Below are 18,801 nucleotides of genomic sequence, written 5' to 3' on the forward strand. Positions count from 1 at the left end.
GTAAAGGGTGGTCCCTGTAGCACGATATTTTAAATAAATATGCAAATCATTATATCACTGTTCTAAAAAGATCTATGACTTCAACGAGGTTTTAAATAACCCAAGAGGCTTCACTTTTTTTTTTTTTTTTTCCACTAACACAATAGACCCACCTGTCAGCTATGTAAAATTAGCATATAAGAGGTATTGGAAGTTACACACATTTTGTGCATATACTCGTCCTAATTGAAATTGTAACAGTTATCAAAGTTTCAAAGGTTTATTCAAATCATTCTCAAAGCCTAGTTTTGCACATCAAAAACATTTCAGATAACAAAAGCATCTGGCGACAAACTGATTGTTTCTCATTCTGGCATTGTACCCATCACACAGCAAATATTGACTGGCATCACTGCATACAGGACTACTCCAAAAGCACTGAAGAAAGAAGCTTTGTAAGCTGTGACTGCCTCCTTGTTACAGAAATTCTCCCACATCTATGAAATTCTCTTTTATTGTACAGCTGGCCCTTGGCCATCTCTACCCCCAAATACTTTTTCCAGTACCGTCCCTTTCCGAAAATGAAGCTCCACACTTTCACAGAACAAACATCAGAGCATTTCAAGTTGTTTTAGTAGAGGAAAGGAGAGAACAGCTTTGCATGAAAGCTGATGCAGTCTCTTACAGAAAGAGATCTTGCAACTTTGTACCAGCAACAGTACGTGCATCTAATGTCCCTTAATAGAAAGGAGTCACTACGTTGAGTCATAGTGAGTGTATGTAGGCAATATGTCTAAAGTGGTTCATAACATCACACCTAAAGACCATCCAGTGGAGGTTAATCAGGCAGACGAAGCTCCTCTTATCCACGGAAGACCACTGGACATGATGCCTCGCTTCTTCCCTGCTCCAAATGCATTTTGTAAGGACACATTCTGCCATACCCAAGAAACCTCATCTACCACTACCCTTCAGCATCCAAACTACAGTAACAAGTGTAGCTTGTGGTACTGAGAAGCATGACAGAGGGAACAAATACCATAAGAGAGCAGTAGTTAGAGGAAGATGTAAATTCACCCATCAGGGCAAGCTCTGGTGGGCTGGGAACCCTGAGTGATGAGGGAGCTCACAGATGTCATTGTGAGGCCATAAAAATCTTAGAAAGTTCATGGTGATGGGAAGAAGTTCACGAGGACATGACAAAAGCAAATATCACTCCTACCTATCACCTTCAAGAAGGAGAACCTGGGATCAGCCAACCATACATTAGTCCCTGGGAAGGTGATGGAGCAAATAATCTTGGAAATAATTTCAAAAAATATAAAGGACAAGAAGGTCATTGGGAGTGGTATGAATAGATCTACAAACAGGAAAACACGTTTGAGCAGCCTGATAGCCCTCTACAATGAGATGACTGACAAGTTTGAAGAAGATACAAAACAGTGAAGAGTGGCTGATAGACCAGATCGCTGTGCTACCATTCAGAGGGACCTCAACAACCTGGAGGAATGGGCTGCCAGAATCTCATGAAGTTCAATAAAGGGAAAGGCAACGTCCTGTACAGGGGAGGAACAAGCCTACGCACCAGTAACTGTTGGGCGATGATTGACTGGAACGCAGCTTGGCAGAAAAGAACCTGCAGGTCCTGGTGGACACCAAGTTGAGCATGAGCCAGCAACGTGTCCTGGCAGCAAAGGTGGCCAGCAGCATCCTGGTCTGCTTTAGGAATAGCACTGTCAGCGAGTAAAGGGAGGAGATTCTTCCCTTCCACTCAGCGCTGGTGAAATGACAGCTGGAGTGCTGGGCCCCCCCGTACAGAAAAGACACGGAGCGAGTGCAGCAAAGGGCCATGAAGATGACTAAGGGATTGGAGCATCTGACGTACGAGAAGCGGCCGAGAGACGTGGGATTGTTTATCCTTGAGCAGAGAAGACTTGTGGAGATCTTACCAATGTGTATAAATACTCGGTGGGAGTGTAGAAGAAGATGGAGCCAGTTTCTCCTCGAGTGGTATTCAGGGGATGGAGGAGGAAACTGAAATACAGGGAATTCCCCTGAAGCATAAAGAAAGCTATTTTAGGGTGAGGATGGTCAAGCACTGGAAGCGGTGGCCTAGAAAGGCTTTGGAGTGTACTTGTTGATGCTTGAAAGCCAACTGGGCAATGTCCTGGGCAAGCTGCTCTAGTTGACTCTGCTTTGAGCTGGCGGCTTGTCCTTGAACAATCTCCACATGTCCCTTCCAAGCTCACCTATCCTGCAATTCTTTTCTCCTGTGCTAAGGGCTGCGACCCCTTCACTGACATCAGTATCAGAGTCATCCCAGACACTCCATGATACACCATGCTCTGAAAGAACGTGCACTGTCACTGAAATCACACCTCCAATACGTTTAGATGGTTTTGACCACGTGATGTACTCATAACGTTTACCCTGTTGTCTCATAAGCTTCCTTCACCACTCATGTGCTCCTTAGCCAAGCAACTAAACCATCCCAACAGCTTCTCCTCTCCCCACCCCACCCCCCCAGTCCCCCTAGGTAGAGCATTCTTCTGTCTCTGAAGGGAAGGAAAACACTGCAAGTCGGAAAAAACCTCTGAAAAGTACAAGCAAAATGCTTCTGAAAATTGGCCAAACCCAAACTGTGATGAATTACGTCTTTTAGTGTTCTGCAGAACAGTACTATATAATATGACAGTACACATTTATGTAACGAAAAAGTATTTTCCACATCTCCATTTTAAGATGATTAGGTTTTCTTCTGGGGGAGTTTCTACCTGTCTGAAAGTAGGAAGAGGTACTATTATCTTTTTTTATGCAGCTGCTGAATATGGTAAGCAGTGGGCTGGAACAGAGATCAAGTCGAATTAAGGATGGTTTGGTTTATTCTGGCTTGCAGTATTCGAACTGCACTAGAAAAAATTCAATTATAAAACCAATTACATCTTTAATTGCTTAAACAATCAGCCAGCTGACTTTATGGTGCTCTTGATACTACACAGGTGCACTTGCAGGTGTTAACTCTGCAATATGTAAGAGTTACATCGTAGTATCCCAACTCGTGCACAGGAGTTCTAAGAGGATAAAATACCATTGTATTACACACACATACACAAAGATATGGGAAAGTTAACCAAGCGTCATTAGCAAGTGCAATTCCTTTAGTTATACATATATAGCTACTATCTGCTTTATCTTCCTGTGAGGGGCACCTAAACTGCTTTACAATCATTCTGGTTCTGACATTTTCCCCTTTAGCTTCCACATGGCCAAAATTTTTGGTTGAATCTGACCAGAATTTGTACTTTGAGACAGTTGTATTTCTGGCAATTAAAGCGGCATTAATAACCAGTAACACCTACTAGAAATGCCTGCCTTTTACTCTGAGGTGTCATCTTAGCAGTACACTCGAGTAAAACACAGTCATCTCTAAAACAGGTATTTGCTTTGGATATACAAAATAAATTAGGAAAAAGGCACAACTAATAGTGAATTGGGCCCATTATGTTCAAAATGTTCAATCACTTAACCCTTTTGCCTGTTCCCTATATTTCATCAACTTTTAAATATAAAGGAAAAGTTCAATTTTTTAAAATTTAAAAATGAAATTAATGACTTTTAAAAATCCCCTTTCTGTGTATAAAACTAAACACTAAAGTCAGCCTAAATTCACAAACATATTCTGCCTCCCAGCATTTCTTTTAAATGAATTAAATTCTTCATTGAAAAATTACCAGCCAGTGTTAAATCTAAGCTGCCTAAACAGTCATATTAAGAGAGAATCTTTTAAATTTTGACAAGTATCATTTTTTAGAATGTGTATCACCTGAAATGAAAGATGGTGATAATTAGACTGAAATATCAGAAACACACGAAAAATAGGCCTACGACCCTGAGGTTGTTTTACTGTAATACTATAACCAGAGTTGTGGAGCCTTCAGAAAGAAGTCCCCTCAAAAGGTAACCACCTACTGTTCTAAGCCCTTTCTGGATCTCCAAACACCAGCAATACCACTGTTGCTTGCTTGCAATGGGGAGGTGTAATCACCAATTTGATATCAGTCTAAGCAAGTGTTTCAGTTGCAGTGAACAAAGAAATTTGTTTACAGGCTGCAATTAGCAGAAACCTGAAAGTGACTGTATGCGTTTGCTTTTTCTATGCATGTTTTTGCTATAAACTCAGATTTCATGTACAAATACTGCTCAACTTTCCTGCCTATATGCTAGACACTGCTGGATGAAAAAACCTCAAGTAACATTAGCTTAACTGGTTTCTGAAAGGCACCAACCCCCACCTGAAACACAAAGAAGCCACTGGAAAAGGCTGTGAAAGATACAGGATTAGAAGAAACCACAGTAACGCGCAGAGAAGGGCGTTCAGGAGCAAATGACTGGCAACAGAGGAAGTGGTCCATAAAATTGGCCTCTAGCTGACAGTCAGTTCGGAGCTTAGCTGGTTCTTTAAATGGATCATTATATACTGCTACGTGAGCAAACGTGCAACAGAGTCCTCACAAAACTTCCTGATGCTATAAAAGCAGCCTCCTGTCCTGGATTCTCAGCCCATGCAAGGACAAATGATTTCAGCTGGACTCTGCAGGCACGTATGCTTTCCTAGTAGCAGATTCCAATATACCAGCTAGACTTACTGCCATACAATGATGTTTGCTGTTTCGTGAGCACATAGTAAATTAGCACATAGCAAAGTAGCTCACTCGCACAAATTACGTTGAACTGAAATATCATGTCAGTAAAGCTATGGCAAGAATATTTTCAATTATGATTGCACAAAAAATTTAAATATGCTAAACTCACTTGTGAGTTGAGTAGCTTCAAAAATTTAATCTGGACACCATTTAAAATGCTGGTTTTGCTGGATGAGAGACAAAGTGGCTTCACTGGAAAATGTTCTGTAGGGACTCAAGCCTGTTTAGTAGTTTGAAACTGTCCGAAATGTCAAAAATACTGAGGAGTCCCCTCCAACTTCTAAGGCGTCAGGAAGTATTTACGCAATATGTTTTCCACTGAACTAACTCTGCAGCATAAGAAGCGATTTGTTTTTCAAATAATTTGGTGTTTACCACTTGTACATTCCACTACTCTCTTAAATTCACTTTTTTTGGTAATTTTCTGTTTGAAATTGAGAAGTTTTGACCACATGGTTCAGTATGGCATTTGCAAGAGCCAAAGGATACAAGCGTTGCTAGCAAGCTATTGCAGTACCATTGGTAGTATTTTCTCCCCTCCTCTTCTAATACTCTAATTGATAAACTCACTGCATTTTCAATTCAAATTTGTTTCCTCCAAGATAAAATTACAGGCAGCTTAATAGAAGATAAAATGATGTCTTATATACAACACAGAGATCCATACGCCCAAACTTGTAAGCCTAAAATACCTTGATGTCCAACTGATTTTCTCAGTTTTAAATACATGCAGCACCAATTGAAAGCCAGAAAGGAGGAAAAACTAACCACAAAACCCAAAAATTCAGAGCATGTAATTTGGTACTTAAATACCAATTTAGTTGCTTCATTGTATCCTGCGAAATCTGAAGAGGCAGATCATGGATTCAGATACCTTTTGAACCCTTAGTGTTTTTGAAAAACTGCTGAAATTATTACTTACTGTGTTCACTATTCCAAAGCCAGTATTTTCCAAAGATTTACCTCTCTACTGCATTAGCATAGATTTTTTTTTCATACAAAAAATAACACAGTATATCACATAGAGCGATGCAGTTGGTAATGATAAGGTGTGGGGGGGTTATGGCAGCCACTAAAATTATGTCATAAGTAAAAAAAAAAAAAAAAAGAAAAAAGATCAAGAGTATATGTAAACATATATACACACACCCTTAAATTAAAACATGGCACTGTAAGCTTTTCTTTCTCCCCAGCTTCAGTCTGCCCTTAAGGAAAAAAAAGAAAACAAAAAACCCATCAGCCTGAATGTAGACAGTAATTTTACACCAAGTTATCTTTGCATTTCATTTATCTGATGCTATTAGCAGAAAGTAAACACAAATTCTGGAGAAAAAAAAAAAATAAATTCCCAGGATCATTTCCACAGCTGCCAAGGCAAGCATAGAAAAAACTATCCTTGTAACTGTCTTTTGTTCTTTAACAGAACAGACAAACCTGAGCTCAGGACATCTTGTAAAAAGTCATGATGATATATAACAAAACATTTCAGAACATATGTTGCATATGCATGGTTAAAACTATTACGCAACATTCTACTTTCTAGTTAACTTCTGCTCAGCTGGTTGCTTCATAGGAGTAAAATATCGTGAAGTAAAGGACAGTAAGGACAAACTTAGATATGAGGCAGGAAGCACTTAAACATACAGAATCACAGGGCTGACTAAAAATAAAGGAAGCATACATTTCCATCACAGCATACACGTATTTAGCCATATTCCAAGTAGTAGCAGTAGTTCCTTGTGTTCACAGAAGAAGAACTGGCTAAACTGGCTAAGCTCAAATTAAAGAATGACACATGACTAAAGAGGTAAAAGTCATGGGCTTTTTATGATGCATATTTGGTGTTCTTTAACTTTTGCTGTAAGTTATCAAAACATGGGGAACCCAATGTGGTGGGTTAACCCTGGCCAGCTTTCAGACCTACTCAAGCCATGCTCTCACTCCCCCTGCTGAACAGGATAGGGAGAGAAAATAAGATGGAAAAGCTCATTGGTCAAGATAAAGACAGGGAAAACACTTATCAATTACCATTACGGGCAAAACAGTGTCAACTATTGTCAATTAAACCAGATTTGGATAGTGAGAAACAAACCCCAAAAGATTATAACAGCACCTTCACCCTGCTTTCTTCCAGGCTCAGTTTCACTCCCCTGCCTGCCCAGCATTCTTGTCCTTTCTAAAATGCTTTCAGAGGCACCACCAACCTCACTGATGTGCTCAGCTGTGGTCTGCAGCTGATCAACACCTCACCAACTCCTTGTCTGCCTTGTCCCTTCCTCTGAAATCAAATCCTATTAGCAATGTTTGAGGAATGCTCATGTCAATTCCTCTGCCTGAATAATGTTCACTATTCACAATTCTAGGGACACTGTGCATTTCCCCCGTGTTACTGATTTTTCACCCAATCTCTGTAATATGGCTCACATGACTAGCTGTTAACAATGACGTGAAGCATGGACTACTTCCAAATATACCGCTTCGCCTTACTGTTATAACCTCTGCATAACAATTCTCTAAAACAACATTACTCTTGAAACTCCGGCTGATAGCATAAGATTATATTTTACAGCTGTTATATTTCAGCATTTTTAAGCATACAGTATTTTCTAAGATGCTGTCTGAATTCTTCATGAAATAATTTCTATTCCACCACTGCACAGATAGGGATTCTATTATGAGGTACCTTATCTTGGCGGCAGGGTTCTTAATGCTTATCACAATGCCACTTTTCTATTTACATACTAGGATTGACAAATAGGTTCTATCCATATTTTTGTTTACTGAGCCATTTCCTGTGTGAAAACAAATTTGATTTAAAATGGCTCTGAAGTCTAGCAATGGAGAAATCTAATATGTGTCTGCTGTACAAAGGTAAGTGAAAGGAACTGCAGCGTTCAAAAAGTCAAAATGGAAAAAAAAAAGTAGATGGGGGAAGTCACTCAAGTTTTATGCTGTTATTCTAAACTTTATTTTCAGGATAATTTTTGCCACATAAGTCTCTTATCTCCCTCTCATGCTTCTTAATCCCATATGTTTAACTCATTGAGTCCCACCCACTGGATCCATTTCATTTCAAAAGCAGGAAGAGAGAAGAAAGATTTCTAAAAATGGACGATGCTAGTCTTTGGCAATCAGAACCAAGAACACAGAACTCATGGTCACAAAGGCTCATATGATTGTTTCAGGACTCATATGACATAGGATTAAGAGAGTTTTAGGAACAGAAGAATTAAATTATCAAAGCTGCAGAAACTTTTACATAAGTGCTGTTCACTTCCCTTTCCACACCATTACTTCTCTCCCTTTATTGAACAGAGATCAAAAAAATCATTCCACTCATAGGTAGGAGGCATCTCACACCCATCCTCAAGCTATTTCTGTACATTCTAAAATAATTCATATGCAGAAGCACAGCATTTAATCTTCACGAAACAGAAAATCTGAGGTAAAACCTCACGAGAACTCCAAAGTTCTCTGTGAAGTGTTAACAAAAAACCCATTTGAAAATGTTGTCAATTTTAAGAAATGATCTGTAAATGGTGGTATCACCTGAAGATTTTTTCCCTAGGAAAAAACCTGGAGCAGTCCAATACTCTGATGCCACAGAGAAATTTGTTTTCAGACTAAAAGAATGTGAGAAACATAGGCCACTAGTGGCATGAAAATACAAGTTTCCTACCTTTTATTCACCTAGTACAAGATTAACTTTGGGTCGCTCATCTTCCTAGGAATTTCCTAGTACAAGGGAGAACGGTGGTAGGAGCAGTCCCTGAGATTGCAATAGTAACAGTTCTTTTGGCAATGTGTGAAGTGCAGATGGTATCAAAGATATGCCAATAACTTAAGCAGGAGCTTCCAATAAAATCTCTCGTAGTGCATGTTATACTCTGTGAATCAATGTGATAAGAGGCAACCCTGGGTATCTGGCACTTTTATTCTATGTGTAGTCAGTTTAACTACCTTATATGCAAGCACAGCCCTCAGGCAAAAGTCTGCGCTCCAGACGTATGTATTTGTCAGAGGCATAAGTTACCACTAACCAAACTGATTCATAGTCTCCAAAGAAGAAAATCATCATCAGAAACACAGAAATTACTTCCATCTGATCTACCTTCCAGCGATAGAACTATAAAAAAGAGTTTCCTCAAGTGTTCCTTTGAGCTCCTTCCAGCTCATCATTGCATTCAATGATCAAAATATAAATGATTTTAGGAACACGATAGCCTATTCCTGCTTGCGAATGTTGCACAGAGATTTAAAACTACAGGCAAGCCATACTAAGGGTTCTAGTACAAACCATCCACGTGCTTACATCACCATTTTCCATATAATTACGCTTCTTTCTCTCAAACTGGAGATTGGAATGCACACTGCCAACGAGATCATTTACTGACAGAAAACCAACGCATGAGGTTTAGACACTGAAGTGGCATCTTCATGTTGGTGTATCTGTTTTAATTAGCTTTACTTTTCATGTAGGGTAAATAAAACATTAAGGAGTCAGCCAGATAGATAAGCGACAAACTGTTTTTTTAATAGCTCCATGAAATGAGCAAGAATAAAGCTTAAAGAGTGTTATATTTACCTCTGTAGCTCCCAGGGCACTTTTAAGAACACTGGGTCAGGTACACTGAGACACTGAGAAAATGTGCAATTTCTTTCCCACTGAGCTGTCAAGGCATTCATGCTGTGAACAGCTAACACCCTTCTTTGACAACCAGGCAAATATTTCTATTTTCTGCCATTCTAGTCATGAAGTATCTCAGCGTTGCCTCAGTTGATTTAGCGCCAATTCAAGTCAGACTTTAGATGTCTGAGCTAGTAACCAGACCAAATATTCTTGATGAAGCCATGTCACAAACTCATAGACTGCTGCTTAATACATTTCCAAACAGTTAGATAGTAAAAAAGGTTGTAAAGCTGAAAAGGCAGCAGAGAAGCAGAACACACATTCACTGAACTGCTAGAATAGAAATTTAAGTAGTACGTACAAGTCAAATATACTGCCACTTCTATTTATTGCTAGCATTGCTTTAAAAAAAAACCCTTAAACTTATAGAAGACTGTGTAGTTCCTTAAAATCAATTCTTTATTTCCCATACTTCAACAATACATGTATTTCGAAAAGCCTAATTGATAACCAAGTCTATGCAGGCAGAACTGAGAGAAGGCTAAATGAACACACCCTATTCAAGTGTAATTGCACAAAGATACTATAAACATTAATTTTTCTTAAGTCTTTTCAAATATAAACTTCTGATTACATTGCTGTTGACCAGAAGTTTCCAATACCAACACCATGAAGGTGGAAGACGGAATGAAGGGAAGAATACTTCTTTCAGTGGGGCTAGATCCCATGGAGCCTGCTCAGAAACCACTGGATTAGTACTTCACAGCTTTTCTTTTTTTTCACGGGATATGAATAAGCATGCAGGAATAATGGTTCACTGTGTGAATACACATATACAAAAAGCAACAAAGCAAATTATTTAGAGTACAGACTTTCTGCCAAGAGTTTAGAGTAAAGCACTTCTGAGATTGGATTCCATCCTTTGAGCCATGCTGCATTACACAGTGTTCCTTTACTGAGTTTCTATTTCAGGCAGGATTTGGTTTAGTGTTTTAACTCCCATACTTATGATCTACAAAGAATTAAAACATCCATTAAGTGAATATGCCTTGAACAGTACTTACCAATACTGGCATAACCAGGTGTTGACGGATCTCCTCCACTGTTCAAGGAAACCATAAAGGCTTTATCAGCAAGATCTGTAGTCTTTGGTAAGTCACAAGGATCAACATAAAGAAGAACACCACCAAACCCTGCATCTTCTAACAGAGAAAGCTGAGGATAAAAAAAAAAAAAAACAACATAGGTGGCTATTAACAAAAATGATGGCCGAACACATTATTATTTATTTTAATAACTGTTGAGATAAAGGCTTTATCATGCATCAGGCTCTTACCATCCTATGCTCTGTACAAACCAAATAAAGACAGGTGAAGTTCGAAAGTCCTTGTAATGTAAAACCAGCAGCTATTCTTTAAAAAGACAAAAACAAAACCCCACAAAAATAATTCAAAGTCATGTTTCCCAATTCAGGTCAAAAGCTACTTTTAAAGCCTAACAACAAAAGAATTCTTGCTTTTAAATTATATGTAGCATGTTGAGGAAACACAGTGCTAACACTCACTACAGTTGCATTTGAGATTTGCAACTGTTTCATCTTCACCTTTTCTATTGTGACAGTCAGATAAGACTGGTGGGTTGGAGATGATATTCAGATGAGGTCCTGGCCATGATTCAGTAACATACCTAAAGAGATAAAAGTGGAGCCACCTTTCTCCCTACTCATTGGACACTTGCTAGACTTACAAGGCTAACATTGTCATGTGGTATAAATACCATCCTGAAAATGCCTTTAGTTTTGAAACTAATCTCATTAAAGCATCTTCAGTAGATCTTCCATATTTTCCCTATTATTAGCAGTATGACACTCCTGCTTAGTTTACCTCTTCAAGGACATGCTTAAGTGTGTATAGCACGTACTAGATGTTTGCATACACTGGCATCGGTCTCGAACGGGGTTTCTGGAAACAGTTAACTCTTCAGTTAAGAGAGAAAACAAAAGAAGTTTAGCTTACAGAGAAAAAAAAAAAAGAAAAAAAATCAGTGGTCTAGCTTGCCCAAACCATGGAGTCTGCCTCCTCTCAAACAGACAGCTTTTATTCTGTCTCATTAGAACATCATAGTTTGAGTTGGTAATGGTAATTAGCCTTTCCAAAAATCTGTAGATCTGGGGCAGCAAATCAGGCAAACTTCCCCAAAGTCAAGGATGAAAGCACCTAAGCGCCACAACTTGCAGCAGCCTATAGATCAGTTTTGACTGAAAAATCTCAGGTTTTCCCTTTCATAGAGAACGGAAAAATAAGCACATTTTATTCTGAATCAGATGAAATCAAATTGTAACATGGCAAATGCTCCTATGAAATGAGATGACCTTTCTGTGTAATGCTCTGCATATTTGGAATTGACTGAAGACTACAACAATGACACAAAACTATATTAATATTTTCAGACAGAAGTAATTCTGGTATTTAAGATTTATCTTACTATTCACTATGCTCTACTGATGACTTTCCAAATGGTCTGAGGAATGACTGCAAATATATGTTGTTTCTAGACTGCACAACTCGCATTCTTTAGGAACCCAAGAATTTGTTACTATACCTCCATTTCTCAGTTCCATTGTCCTTCTCCTCCTGTCTTTCAGACCCTTCATTTTTTTTCTGTGTGTATATATGTATATATTCAGTTTAACTCCTAGCTGTTGGTTTTAAGGAATGTTTATGCATAGCTCTTTGTGGCATTACAAGTATTACATCAATATATGGCATTCAGTTTAAGCCTCAAAAGCATTTGATGTTCAGTTCTGCTTTTCTTGAAAGTTAAGATGGAAAAAATGTATAAAATAGCAGCCTACTATTGTGATTTGCTGAGATTTTGACACTATAATCTGAATTCAGATAAATAGATGCTAGTGAACCTGTGAATCACTTGTGTAATCTTACATATCTTATTCAAGCAACCCCGAGATGACAAGGGATAGTCTCTTTGAGAGAGCTCTATTCAGATGAATATGAGTGTGCAGAGTGAGAACGTGACTAGCACAGATGCTTAGAAATGTAACAGGTTAAAAATGTATTACAGACCTTAAACGTAATGCAAGAATAAAAATTTCCAAAAATTTCCAAAATGGTAGGTTCATTTATTATTGCAACGTTCTGTTTCCACTTCATGTTCATATTCAGATATTCAGCCAGGATTTGATTGCACAATAAAAGGGGTGGAGACACTATACAAGAAGCAGGGCGCATCATAGCTAAATGATGTAACAGCCAGGATTTAAAATAACAATTGTCTTGTCTCTTCCTGCATCCATAACCAGCATGTTTTTATTCATCTCTAGTCTTATTTAATAGCATAGAAGATGGGGAACACAGATGCAGTCTTTTTTTTGAAGAGAGTTTTAAAAACTTTGTACTTAACAAAGCACTATTAAATTCCTCTGTTTCACTGAGAGAAGGTAACTACACGGTTGTTATTCACAAAGCGCAGCAACCACTGCTGCCATGGCTACAATCTCTAGTGAAGAGTTGTGTTGTACATGTGAAATTATAAAACAGCTTTCAGGTTTCACCTATAAATGCTGCTTTTTAAATTTCCAACAGTGACATCACAACTGTGTCAACAATAAACAAGTACTGTTGCTTCCATTTTCATCTTAAAGAAGTCAATACCTTCACAGCCATAAAATGCCCTAGCACAAAGAATCTGAGGAAGGTACTGAGTATTTTTTTACATGGCTAAAGACGGTAGATTTAAGTCCTTCAGGTAAACTGGTACACATCTATTCAAATCAATGGATTATCTTGGATCGTAGAACCAACCAACAGCAGAATCTGCTCCTTATGGTTTTGGGTGTATGCCTTCTCCCTCTCCCAAAGCCACAAACATCTCAGAATAAAATGGAAACAGCAGAACCCTTGACAAGAAAAGAGATGCTGGTGTCCACTGTTAACCCTTTCATTGTTTATGGCTGCTTAAATCCTCAGTTTTTAATCACTTAAAAAACAGTAACTCTCTCAATCCAGTACATTAAACTGCCCCATAAAACATTCTAGACTCAGTTTAATCTAGTATGAGACACTTGCTGCTTTATCAAAGGCTCTGTTGTGTAACTGGGGACAGATTAGCCTTGTAAACTCTACACACCATAAGGCACCATTAAATTGCCTTTTAAAGATGATGTGGCTGAAGCAGTGAAAAGACACATCTTTATTTCAAGTAGTGACTACTGATTTTGGAAGCCTTTATTTTACTCAGGGACATTCTTATATAATAAGGTATTGCTTGAATGTAAAGTGCAATAGCTACAACGTCAACAGCTTTAGATACATTAAGAGGGCACCCTAATAACATCTTCAAGTTTCTGGACAGGAGAGCAACATAACTGACCTGGAAGAGTAAACAAAACCAACTCTTTATACAGGCAGATAGCAATAGCCTAAAGAACTTTGTTTTCCTCTAACAGGAAAACTCAAAGCTACTTCTCCATTTTAACCGCACCATCTCTGAATGTTGCAGAGGAAACAGTTGTCTTTTGTATCTGCACACCGGTAACAGAGAACAGGCCTGTACTCCACATTTGAGCCAAGCTTTACTGTTGGCCTTTGGCCACGAACCTACTGGCAGATAGGTATTAAGTAAAAAATAAGGAAGTTGAGCACAACTCTTTGCTGGAAAAAAGAAGCAACAAGCAGCAGGGGGCCACTACCTCTCACAGATTACTTTAATGTGCTTTATCTCACCTGAGGCTAGCGTGCTCCTGAATGAGTGCTTCATTAGGGGGTTATGTCAGTGATCTGAATGCAGGAACAAACCTACCAAAGAGAAGCAACTACAGCCTCTCTGTATGAAACTCCAGTGTAATGCATAAGAGCTGTCCTTAAATGACTGGTTACAAATAGGGAAGCAATGCAGCAGGCACTGGCTTCAAGCTGTATTTGTTATCTTTCAGCCGAGAGCAAAGTCCACCTCACTGAAGATCACTTCCCCTGCTCTCCTCTTCCCAGCTGAGACTAACCTTGTACCCCCCAAGCATCAAAAAGCACAAGAACATTGAGGTAATCAGGCTTCTGTCTTGTCCAGAAAGTACATTGGACTGGTTACCTGCTAACCACGGAGCCCCAGAAAGATTAAAAATACGCACATTGAGGCATGTAGCTGTTTAAGAAGTACTGTCACTTTCCAGCTGAAAATAAAGCCTGACTGCATCAGCACTACTCTGATGTTCTGTTCATGGGAGCCACAGGCAGGGTTGAGTTTCAGCTGTTATTTTCTGAGCAGACAGCAAAAAAGCACATCACACTTTGGTCTAATCTGAATTACAGCAAGTGGAGAGACAGCTGAGAAAGGGCTTCCTAAACTATTATCTCAATGCATCTGAACACCCTATCTTCTCTGATCCAGCAAGACCCTAATGACTTAAAGACAATTAAATGAGCATGGCATCTCTTCTCTCGCTTTAGTTGATTCCCAGTAATAGTTCTGTTTACAAATTATTTATAAAGAAGTAATGCAGGATCAACTGGTGAGGTGCATCACAATGTAGTATATTCCTAAAAGTGATGGTTAACGATGAATTTGAATACGTTAGAAAAAAAAAGATGACACAGGTAACTGTGGATTATATCAACCTACCAATCACATATTAAAACAGCTTCTCATTATTAGCAGTTTTTCCCACTATATTTGCAAGTCGTGCCAAAATATGGCCAAACTTCCCTAGAACCTTGCTGTGACACTGTCTAGACAGTTCTCCATCTTTGTGAAACCTCCTTGTGATCAGTCGTGGTGTTATATGTGCAGACAGCTACAATATCAGCATTGCAGTTTGTCTTCCTCTCTCTTTCCTGGTGAAGGTCATCTCTTCTCTCTCCCCTTTATCCCTCCTCTAAAGTTGTAACGGCTATGCTTTATAAGGTATAATACCAGCCCCATTACTGATAAATATTGCCTCTGCGAGGCTTCTTTAGTCTGCTTTCTATGCTTGTCCTTTTAAGTGTCTTTATCCACAGTAATGATTGAACCACTGATTAGTTGGCACAGAACACTTATTTCACAGGAGGAAATATCTCAGTGTATTCCTGCAAGTTTAATGAAAATGGGATATTGAGTAGACAAGAAGTAGATCCTACTAACGTACCACACTGAGAAGGCATTAATAAAATTCAGAGAGCCTACCGCTTTATGGAAGGGGGGAAAAACCATGTAAGAAATCACAATAGAGTGAGTGACAGATGGAAAAGAATACAGAAACTTGGACCACAAATTAGACACCACAAACCCCAACCTCGATAAACAAAGCTGTGAAAACCTGTTCACCAACCCATGGAACAACCTGTTCTCTTATCGAATGATACATTATGTAAGATAACACAGTTCAGTACAGGAGATATTGTCTTACAATTCTATATGATAAGTGACTGTCATCATGGAAGGTTCTACCCTTACTCAAAACAAGTAGAACTAACACTGTGTCTGGAAAAGTTGATTTAAAATACAGCAACTTTCTACTGCATTTCACCATTTGTATATACATAAACAGGAGTTTTTCAGCATGTGATAAATCAAACTCTAGTGCTGGAAAAAAAAAAAAAAAGAACCAAATCTCTTCATTTTACTACAGGTTCCCTTCTGTTACATTTTACATCTGAATAATAGGCTCAATACAAATCCAGTGACACTTATTAGATCTAATTCTGTTTTCAACTATATTACATAAGACTTCAGACTTTCAATCTTTACATAAAGGTTAACCTGTATCAGTAATTAAAATAAACTAGCTGCACAACAGTATTTAAGACTTCTCTTTTACCTCGTTATCATGTATTTTCAATACTGTGCTAGTATAACTTAAAAGTCTACATTTCAAAAAGACCTTCAGCACACAATGCTGTCTCAAGCGAGGAGTGCCTCAAAATGTAGTTCTCATCTTCAGAAGGCATTCATGTGCATGTATTTCACATTAGTGAAGATGTGTATCTTGGCTGTATCCTCACTCCTGTACATAGATACTTACATTAATAAATAGTATTAGGCTGTTCGTTGAAACTACTCGGATGTTTTTTAAGGCCTTTCTACTTCCTCTTCCTAAAGCCAACTTCATAATTGCACTGTTTATTACAAGTCCATTCAGGTGCTAACACAGTAAAACCTGGACATAACACATTCATAAAGTAAAAACTTAATGGATATTCCCGCTTATGTGTTGATTGCCTTTATATAATCATCATCCCCTTTTCTCTGCCCCTTCTAGGTAATGCAAACAAGTACATGCAGAATTTTATAATCAAGGTCATAATACACATGGGGCATTGAAACAAAAAAAAACATTTTAAAGAAGAAAAAGTAATTAGTAAAACAAACAATACGATACACACAACAATACTTCAGAGGAAGAAAGAAAGTATGTCAAAGATATATGAAAAAATACATACATGTACCTATTATGTATTACTCTGTTTAAAATCAAATATATTAATAAAAAATTGTAGAAGCTGTATCTCCTATTGTCATTACACTTCAGTGCAATGATCAGCATTAATTACACAAACAACAGTAACCAGTTTTTAACTATTGCATTTTTCAATTTGTAGTGCAACGTGCAAAAGACATGCTTCATTAATCTGAGGCACAGATACTAGCGGGACAGGCTACAAGTTATTAATCACTCTTTTCTACTGAAGTTCCAGTTAAAATCATGACGCTCTGAAAGGAACTCCCATCTCATTTTACTAATTGGCAGTATATAAAATTATCAAGTAAAGGGAAAGCAACATTTAAAATGTTGGAAGACCTCACTGACATAACTTCTTTTTATTTCTGAAACAGACTGCTTGAGTTGAAAAATAAGACTTTGCATACTGCAGATTTAATTAGATGCCACTGTCCTCTCAATTACCTACTATAATACAGAGTCCTTGGAAGATGCAGTGGTAACACAAACAAGATTCAAGGTAGGAAAAAAACCGCACCAAACACCTTCATTTTTATACCACTCTTCCAAGTTGCATATTTTTAACAAGTAAGGTGGCAAAGGTCCATTTTGGCTTCAGATTGATTTTTTTAATACTGCACTTAATGTTTAATCCTGCTTTTGTATTTCCCATCACAGAGATCTAGGGACAGTGTTCAAAAGAATTCTGTGGCAAATCTCTGTCTGAAGAGGTTTTGGCTTTTGCTGATCAATCCTCAAGGTGCTGCATTAAGGTAGTAAAAGAGATGGAGGACATAGCCAGTTTAATGGCTGACTACATGGGGATGATGAAAAGAAATACATCTTTCCTATTCAGCTCAAACACTGTCCTTGTCTAAGGAATGACACTATTGCTATATTGAACAAACAGGACTGGGAAAAGGATTAAGCTGCATAAAACCTCAAAAAGCTAGAAATGCAGACAACGGTGATCTCATAAACGACAGGCTAGTCCCATAAAGGTCTTAGAAGGCAGAAAACATACTGCATTGAAATTAAACAAACTATTCCCGACATACGGTGCCATATGTATGATCAATACAAAATCAAATACTTGCTCTGCATCATGGCAAGACCTTAAAACTTTGATGTACTTACTGTCAGAGAAATGATAATATGAAGTACATTTACTTGTGGAAAGAGTCTGACATGCATACCTAAGATTTTTTTCAAGACATTTTTATTAATCACTTTCCAAATTGAAATTGTCATTCACAATTTTCGATTTTCAGAATTTTATCCTTTTTAGATCTAAAACGTATTTCTAAGGAGAGGAGGTTTCCCTCTTGTGTTTCCTGGATGTCCTACAGAATGTGGGAGAAAAAGCAGGAAGGAAGGGTGAGAAACCTTGGAATGTTAATCATAGAAATCTGCATATGAGTGATGAGGCTGCAGGGCAGTGAGGAGCTAGAGCTACTTTGTACATAAAGTTCCCATCAGTTGCATTTTTAACTATATTCTTCTGTCAGATAAGTGCTATTCAAGGGCAGCAGAGTTTTAAATTAGCGCTAACCACAAGAAAACTGATTTGTGCAGGTTCATGAATATCAGCTTGTAGAAGTAAAAGAATAAGGTAAGTTGTTTTTCCTTAGCATGAATATCTTAAAAAGAAACTCCTGGAGGGAAGCAAAATAGGCTTCAAGGCTCCTAGCCCATCAATGTGGAGCAGTATTAAATCTCCATGTTAGTTCAATCCCTTTTTGCACTAGATGTGGCCATTAGGAGTCCCTGGAACCCTTCAGCTGCACTAGAAGTGCTTTCGCAGCAGGCGTAACGAAGCTGTCATGCAACAAAATGTACATACTCAGCCTTCCCACAGACATCTCTCATATACCAGTTATCCATTACCATATGTATAACTGGCCCTTTTCATTCTCTGAAGCAAACAAACAATCAAAAACCCCCAAATGGAAAACCAACATGTTCTAACATGTCCCACATGTTCTAATGTTCTAGTGATGTTCGCCTGAATCCCTGCTGGAAATTACTCCCCATAGCTCAGGATGCTGTCTGTGACA

General features: G+C 38.3%; 1 protein-coding gene across 2 annotated transcripts in view; it reads right to left on the reverse strand.

Annotated features, from left to right (window-relative positions):
* Nucleotides 1-18,801, reverse strand: part of NAALADL2 (N-acetylated alpha-linked acidic dipeptidase like 2) — a 499,849-nt gene that overhangs the window by 177,720 nt on the left and 303,328 nt on the right. For both annotated transcript variants that reach the window (XM_049803241.1, XM_049803240.1), the window contains one exon: nucleotides 10,377-10,527. In XM_049803241.1, the coding sequence (XP_049659198.1) occupies nucleotides 10,377-10,527 (151 nt within the window). The remainder of the gene's footprint in view (nucleotides 1-10,376; nucleotides 10,528-18,801) is intronic.

The sequence above is a fragment of the Accipiter gentilis genome, chromosome 6 (assembly GCF_929443795.1).
Source record: "Accipiter gentilis chromosome 6, bAccGen1.1, whole genome shotgun sequence".
NCBI lineage: Eukaryota > Metazoa > Chordata > Aves > Accipitriformes > Accipitridae > Astur > Astur gentilis.